The following is an 8,613-nucleotide window of genomic DNA, read 5'->3' as shown; positions in this document are numbered from 1 at the left end:
TGGAGCAGTGGGGAGGAGATGGGGTTTGAGGAGCCTATTATAGAATGCCTTACCAACCGAAGGGAATAAAAAAAGGGTTGGCAAACTTACTGATATTGCCTTGTCAAATTGTTAGTATTAGCTGGGATGCACCTCAAAATTCCTTTTTTTTTTTTTTTTAAAGATTTTATTTATTTGACAGAGGGAGACACAGCGAGAGAGGGAACACAAGCAGGGGGAGCGGGAGAGGGAGAAGCAGGCTTCCGGTGGAGCAGGGAACCCGATGTGGGGCTCGATCCCAGGACCCCGGGATCAGGACCTGAGCCGAAGGCAGACGCTTAACGACTGAGCCCCCAAATTCCTACTTTTGAGGCACATTTAGTTAAAACTCTTACCTAAAGTTAATTTTTAGTATTACATAAGGATTTGCTTAATCTTTTTTCAACCTCAGGGACAGTAGAATTGAATTATTATCCTTGATTCTTAATACATCCTCAGCATTGGTCCATGCAGCATTGATCCCTGCCTTTATTTACATATTTAATTACCTTTAATAATATAGTAAGGACCTTTAAACTCATCCCTGGATGATATCCTACGTCTAACTCCATAATCTCCCTGTCCCCTTATCCCATCTTATCCCCAACTTCTCCTGAACCTAGGAAACCACCCTTCTTAACTTCATTATTTCCTTACTTTTCATTTTATATAATTTTTTTAAAGATTTTATTTTTTTTTTAAGATTTTATTTATTTAACAGAGAGACGCAGAGAGAGAGGGAACACAAGCAGGGGGAGTGGGAGAGGGAGAAGCAGGCTTCCCGCTGAGCAGGGAGCCTGATGCGGGGCTTGATCCCAGGACCCTGGGATCATGACCTGAGCCGAAGGCAGACACTTAATGACAGCCACTCAGGCACCCTAAAGATTTTATTTTTAAGTAATCTCTACACCCAACGTGGGGCTTGAACTTAAAACCCCGAGATCAAGAGTTGCATGCTTTACCAACTGAGCTAGGCACCCACACTTTATACAATTTTAATGACTCCATGTATATTCCTAAAATGTGTGTATGCATGTGTATGTATTTAAATTACATTCAACTTTTAAAAAGGGTATCATGCGGTATATAATCTTTTGGGACTTAAAGTTTTCCTTTTATATTTTTATGATTATATTGTGGGTCACTGAAGTTCATTCTTTTTGAATAGTGCATACTGTTACATGAAATACTACAGTTTATTCATCTAGTATCCTGTTGATAGTTACTTAGATTGTCTTCAGTTTCTTGTAAACTATGGCACTGTAAATAAAGACCAACTAGGGGAGCTTGGGTAGTTCAGTCAGTTAAGTGTATGACTCCTGGTTTCCACTCAGGTCATGATCTTGGTGTTGTGGGAGAGGCCCTGGGTTGGGCTCTGTGCTCAGCGTGGAGTCTGCCTGGGATTCTCCCTCTGTCCCTCCCTCTCGTGTGCTCTCTCTCTCAAATAAATAAATAAATACTAAAAAAAAAAAAAAAAGACCAACTAGATAGTTGGGTGTTTGGGTGGCTTAGTTGGTTAAGCCTCCTACTCTTGATTTCAGCTCAGGTCATGATCTCAGGGTCGTGAGATCGAGCTGTGTATGGTAAGGAAAATTGTGTCCTAAGATGGCCGACTGAGCCAGTGAGAGTCCCAGTCCTTGCCCTGGGGCTCTTCCGGGTTCTTCTCCCTGCTCTGCTTTCTGCGCACACCAATCTGGGTTCTTCTCCCTGTCCCGCTTCTCGCACGTGCCAAAAGTGCCAAGTATGCGGAAGTAGAAGTGTATAAATTGCCCCCTTTGTACTCGGGGCTGAGACCTTTGGAGACCGCTCTCCTCTGAGCATGCTGGCGTTAAATGAACTTCCTGTCCTCCAAGATCTCCGGGTGCCGCTTGGTTCTTCCAACGGGCGATCCAGTCCAGGTTCCGTAACATGTAGGTCTCCGTGCTCAGCACGGAATCTGCTTGTCTACCCCCTCCCCCACCTTGCACGCACATGCACTCACACATACTCACTCTCTCTCTCAAATAAATAAATAAATAAAATCTAAAAAATAAATAAAAACTGAAGTCTGCTAATAGATACAAAAATGTAAACTATTAAATATGCAGTAGTGTTTAAAGTATCCCCAGAGATAACCAGTGTTACAATTGGGGTATCGCTCTCCTGTCTTCTTTTAAATATATATCTATATATACATTTTATATATGTACATTATACACATTTTAATTTTTTAAACAAAAGTGGGATGTGTAACTTTCTGTCTTTCATAACAGTATATCATGGATAGCACTAGTTGTCAATATACATAGACTTACTTCATCCTTTTATTTATTTCTTTATTTTTCTTTAAGTAAACTCTACCCCCAACGTGGGGGTTGCGCTCGTGACCCTGAGATCAAGAGTCTCATGCTCTACAGACTGAGCCAGCCAGGCACCCTGCTTCATCCTTTTAAACTGTTCTTTTCTGTTTCACTGTTTTTTGTTTTTTTTTTTTAAAGACTTTATTTATTTGACAGAGACCACGAGAGCAGGAACACAAGCAGGGGGAGTGGGAGAGGGAGAAGCAGGCTTTCCGCCGAGCAGGGAGCCCGATGTGGGACTCGATCCCAGGACCCTGGGATCATGACCTGAGCCGAAGGCAGATGCTTAACGACTGAGCCACCCAGGCGCCCTTTTCTGTTTCACTGTTGATGTATCAACATTTATTCCACAAATCCCCAATTTATGGAAATCCTGGTTATTTTAAGTTTTCCGCTGTTATAAACAATGTTGTCATGCAGATTCTTGCACATATATCTTTGGGCATTTGTCTGATTATTTCCTTAAGATAATTTCCTAGAAATGAAGTTGCTGAGTCAAATGGTATAAATTTGTGTGTTTATCTATCAGCATTTATTTATTTTTTGCTGCCTATTGCCAGATTTCTCTCCTGAAAGAGTTAATCAATTCACATTCTTATCACAAATAGAGCTCAGAGCAGGGAATACCTAGTCCAAACTGAAGTTTAAGAGAGCTTTCTCGGAGCACTTGACCCTGGGGCTGAGTCAAGATGAGATGGACTCAAGTCATCAAAAAAGTAGATAATCTAATGTCCGCCATGCTACGGAAGGGAAAAATGAAGCGGGGGTGGGGGGTGGGGGGGTGGAATCGAAGGGGAGACGAACCATGAGAGACTATGGACTCTGAGAAACAAACTGAGGGTTCTAGAGGGGAGGGGGTGGGGGGATGGGCTAGCCCAGTGATGGGTATTAAGGAGGACACGTACTGCATGAAGCACTGGGTGTTATATGAAAACAATGAAGCGTGGAACACTACATCAAAAACTAATGACGTGGGCGCCTGGGTGGCTCAGTTGGTTAAGTGACTGCCTTCAGCTCAGGTCGTGATCCTGGAGTCCCTGGATCGAGTCCCGCATTGGGCTCCCTGCTCGGCAGGGAGTCTGCTTCTCCCTCTGACCCTCCCCCCTCTCATGTGCTCTCTCTCATTCTCTCTCTCTCAAATAAATAAATAAAATCTTTAAAAAAAAAAACTAATGACGTATTGTACAGTGACTAACATAACATGATAAAATAAAAAAAAAAGGGGGGAAGATAGATAATCTACAAGGAGCCAGGCCTGGGTGGGCTCAGGGCTAGATTTCCACACTGTCTTGCCTTGTTTGTACCCACTCTCTCCAGTGCCGGGCATCTTTGACTTGTTTAATCTTTGCCAAATAGAATTATTCTTTGCCATTTTTTTTTAAACCTGTATTTATTTACTATTGGAACGGTTTCGTAATCCATTTCCTGGTCTAGAGGACAGAAGAACAATGGCTGCGAGGAGTGTTCCTTCAGAGATCATAGAAAGAGAACGAAAAAAGTTACTTGAAATCCTCCAACAAGATCCTGATTCTGTCTTAGATACATTAACCTCTCGGAGGCTGGTTTCTGAGGAAGAGTATGAGACTCTGGAGAAAATTACAGATCCCCTGAAGAAAAGTCGAAAGCTGTTAATTTTGGTACAGAAAAAGGGAGAGGTGAGCTGTCAGCATTTTCTGAAGTGTTTACTTAGTACTTTTCCAGAGTCGGCTACCATTTGGGGCTTACGGCATGGTAAGTTGGATTTCTATACTTTTTGGGGGGTGAGAAAGATAAGGCAGATTTCCTGAAAAAAGAAAATGATTGCCTTTTGTTTTCATTGGTCTATCTCCCAGAGATATTTTTCACTGAAATGTGATAGAGGGTAAAAGTGTCCAGGATCTTAAAAGCAGGGAACAATGTATCTTATTGGTTTAGGGGATTGATAATTTTTTGTTGAAACTGTATCCAAAACTTAAAGGTTTTTTTTGTTTGTTTGTTTGTTTTTTTAGTGCTAGTATAAACTGCTTACTATTCAATAAGTAAATTCATGGATATTTAACAACCCCAAGACCAAAACTGCCTCTTTCACTTAGTATAATGATTTTGGAAATATCAGAAAAATGATTTTTAGCACACATACATGGTGGATCAGTAACTTCATTTTTTTTCTGTGATAAGAATGCCAGCAGAAGCCTACTTTTCTGGAGCAATTCAAATGCTAATTCTCCAATATTTAAAGATAGTTCGCGGCAGATGAAGGAGTAATTCTTTCAGAATGGATTTAGCAATTCTGTAGATTATCACTAGAGGCAGGTGCAGCTCCTTTTTCTAAAAGTCTAAAAAATATTGAAAATTATTTTAAGAGATATTAGAGAGGTAGAGGCTCAGATAAAAAGGTTAATGCAAATGATCTCTAATGCAGGACAAGACCCATGTGCTTAGAGAAATAGATACTATTATTTCTAGGACTTACTATTCCAAATTCGAGCTATTTGCTTCCTGGTTAGAAATTATTAGGATCAGATTTCATTAGCAATGGCCCTAGGAAATCTGAGTTGGTTTTGGGTCACAGTAAAACCACAAGTAAGCACTATTTATAGGATTCACATTTTCTGTTTTACTCATGTACTCTTAGAGTTTGCTAAGAAGAACTCAAACTTTTGAGCAAGGTAGGAATGTGATCTGATTTTTTTCCAGTGAGAGAAAGAATGACAGTTGACTTGTTATTTGTGTGGGAAATGCTAGGTATTCCTATCCTCCAGTTTTGAAATAAAGAAGAGAGATGATGCTTTGAGGTCTTGGAAACTCAAGATATTATAAAATTTCTTTTTGTTAATTTGGAAAAATGAAACAACTGCCCCCCCCCTTTCTTGTTCTTTTCAGAATTTTTAAAGCATGAGAATATAGGACCTCCTCAGCCTATAAGGGTAAGCAAGAATTCAGAAGATGTTTTTTCCTCTGGAGAGAAACAGCCTGAGAATCCTGAGATCACAGTGTCCTTCACAGAGAAAGAACACCTGGATATGGGAATCTCTGAATCCTTCGGGGACAAGAAAACTAGTCATAAAGAAACTGCTTGGACCCCCAGGGAAAATGAGAAGGAATACAACACACCCAAAGTCATATTGCCACCTTCATTTGAGAACACTGAATATGAAATTCCAGCAACTATTGCATATTTACAGGATGGACAGAGATACGAGGAGCCAGATGATTCTCTGTACTTAGGAAAAGAGGAATATCTAGAATCTCTTGGATACTCTGAAGATGCAGAGCCTGCTGTGGAAGAAGAGAATTATAATGACTCAGAACACAGTGTTTATGATGGTGAAGACGGTTCTGCATTTTCAGAAACCACACACTTCTCTGATGAAGAACAGAGCTACGAGGATTCAGAAACTGGCATGTCATTGGAGGAGGAGAAAAGGATTGAAGGTATGGGAACAATTTATTTTTAGGTTTCCATGCCCTAACGGGGAGAAGGGGTGAGGAAGGGCACCAGATGTCAGCAGAAAAGCAGCTGCTCAGAGATTCTTTATGCCTCCCTAACCTGGAATTTCCTTAGAGGTGGGTGTTGACAGAGAGGAAGACCCAGGACCTACCCAGTGGTGGACAGTATAAGCAAAAATAAATACTGATTGTCAGCTTATAGGTTTCTGCAGTCACCTCCATGATATATATAAGAAGTTGCTAACCACTAATTTTAGGTGTTACCTTCTAATGCTCAAATTAAGTCATTTTAGTGCCTTTGTGACCAATGGGATATGGAGGTTATGGGCCTAACTACTGAAGTGAAAATCAGAGAGGAGCCTGTGATGAATGGATAAGATCCCAAAATATTGTTACTTGGTTTGATCTAGTCATAAATTGCCATCGTGGTAAGGGAAATTAAATAAGTATCTTTAATTGGAATATTTCTCAATGAAAATTAGAAAACTGAGAAATGTTTCATTTGGAGAGATATTGTTTATGAAAATAAATATCACCAAATATCACCAAGTTCTGAGTAGAGGAGGGGAAAGGTAACTCTCATCTCCCATTCAGTTCAAATCCTGGGGATTCATCATCCAGTTCTAGGTAAGAGAGGAGTAATGTCCTCCTCATCACACCTTGTATTAGTTTGCTAGGGCTGCTTTAGTCAAGTTCCACAAATGGGGGACCTTAAACAATAAACAACAGAAATTTATTATTATCTCAGTTTGGAGGCTAGAAGGCAGAAATCAAGGTGTCTATAAGGTTGGTTACTTCTGAAGGCTGTAAAGGAGAATCTGTTCCTAGTTTCTGGTGGTTTGCTGGAAATCTTTGGCATTCTTTGGCTTGTAAAAATATCCTTCTCATCTGCCTTCATCTTCACCAGTTGTCTCCCTGAGTGCATTCCTCTAGGTCCAAATTTCCCCCTTTTGTAAGGACATTAGTCATATTGGATTAGGGCCCACCCTAATGACCTCATCTTAACTAATTATATCTGCAGTGACCCTACTTCCAAATAATGTCACATCCTGAGCTCCTGGGGGTTAGGATTTCAACATATGAATTTGAGGGGTACATAATTTAACCCACAACACAAATCTTGTCCCACCCCCATACCTCTCCAGTCCATAATTATTTTTAGGCCTCATTATTAATTTTTATTTATTTACATATTTCACTTTTTGTGTAGTGTTGACTTAATTATTCATTGCATAGTATCACTATTCTGCAAAAAACAAAACAAAACAAAACAAAACCCTTTTGTCTGCTTATTCCATTTTTTCTTCATTCTCCATTCCTCCATAGGTAACATTCTAATATGATGTGTTTCTTACATGTTACTGTTTGGTTTGTGTGATCTTGTTTTCTGTATCAGTTATTTATTGCAACAGTAGTGCTGCATAACAAAGCTTATCAAAATGGTAAGAGTCTCTGTTGGTGGCTAGGCAGTTCTTCTGGTCTTTCCTGGGTTTATTCAAGTGTCTGTGGTCAGCTGGCTATGGACTAGTCTGTCATCTCTTGGCTGGCTAGTCCAGACTTATTCTCAGACTTATTCTAGATGGGGCATATTCTTTTTTTTTTTTTTTTTTAAAGATTTTATTTATTTATTTAACAGAGAGAGAGCACAAGTAGGCAGAGTGGTAGACAGAGGGAGAAGGAGAAGCAGGCTCCCTGCTCAGCAGGGAGCCCGATGCGGGGCTCGATCCCAGGACCCTGGGATCATGACCTGAGCCGAAGGCAGACGTTTAACGACTGAGCCACCCAGGCGCCCCTAGATGGGGCATATTCTTATGGTGAGGACAGAGGAGTATAAGAGAGAGAAGGTGAGAGAGAGGGAGAGAGAAAGAGAGACAGAGAGCGGAGGAGGCTTAGACTCAGAACTATGATGCCATCCGTATTAGTTTCCTAGGGCTCACCAAAGTACTACAAAGGGTGGCTTAGAACAATGGGAAATTTATTGTCTCATGGTTATGGAGGCCAGAGGTCTGAAACCAAGGTGTTAGCAGGGTCATACCATCTCTGCAGGCACTGGGGAAGGAGCTGTTCCAGTCTTCTCTCCCTAGTTTCTCGTAGCCTCGGTTATTCCCTGGCTTGTAGATGACCATCTTCTCTCTGTGTCTTCAAATCATTTTCCCTCTGTGCATGTCTCTGTTTTCAATTTCCCCTTTTTGTAAGGATACCAGTCATATTGGACGGGGCCAACCCTAGTGCCCTCATTTTAACTTGACCTCTGTGAAGATTTTATTTACAGATCAGGCCACATACTGAGGTACTGGGGACTTCAACACAACTTTTTTTTTTTTGCAGGGGAGTGGGGAGTAGACATAATTCAACCCATTACACCATCACTCTGCCACATTCTTTTGGTCAAAGTATATCACAAAGACAGTGCAAATTAAAGGACTGGGGAAAATTACATACCACTTCTTTTTTTTTTTTTTATGAAGTTTTTTATTTTACTTCCAGTATAGTTAACATACAGTGTTATACCAGTTTCAGGTATACAATATAGTGACTCAGCACTTCCATACAACATCCAGTGCTCATCATGATAAGTGTGCTCTTTAATCCCCATCCCCTATTTCACCCATCCCTCACCCACCTCCCCTCTGATAACCATCAGTTTGTTCTCTATAGTTAAAAGTCTGTTTCTTGGTTTATCTTTTTCCCTCTCTCTCTCTCTTTTTTTCCCCCTTTTTTTCATTTGTTTTGTTTCTTTTTTTTTTTTTTTTGTTGTTTTCTTTTTTTTTTTTTTTTTTTTTTTATCACCAAACAGTACATCATTATTTTTTTGTGTTGTTTTCCA

General features: G+C 40.4%; 1 protein-coding gene across 1 annotated transcript in view; it reads left to right on the top strand.

Moving 5' to 3' along the window:
* Nucleotides 1-3,715: 3,715 nt before the first annotated feature.
* The window catches only part of CARD6 (caspase recruitment domain family member 6), an 11,695-nt gene continuing 6,797 nt past the window's right edge, over nucleotides 3,716-8,613 (top strand). The window contains exons 1-2 of the mRNA XM_044916935.1: nucleotides 3,716-4,088; nucleotides 5,220-5,771. Of these exons, the coding sequence (XP_044772870.1) occupies nucleotides 3,806-4,088; nucleotides 5,220-5,771 (835 nt within the window). The 5' untranslated portion in view covers nucleotides 3,716-3,805. The remainder of the gene's footprint in view (nucleotides 4,089-5,219; nucleotides 5,772-8,613) is intronic.

Source organism: Neomonachus schauinslandi, chromosome 7 (assembly GCF_002201575.2).
Source record: "Neomonachus schauinslandi chromosome 7, ASM220157v2, whole genome shotgun sequence".
In the NCBI taxonomy this organism is placed as follows: domain Eukaryota; kingdom Metazoa; phylum Chordata; class Mammalia; order Carnivora; family Phocidae; genus Neomonachus; species Neomonachus schauinslandi.
Note: the sequence above shows the minus strand (reverse complement) of the source record. Positions and strands in the feature narration are given on the sequence as shown.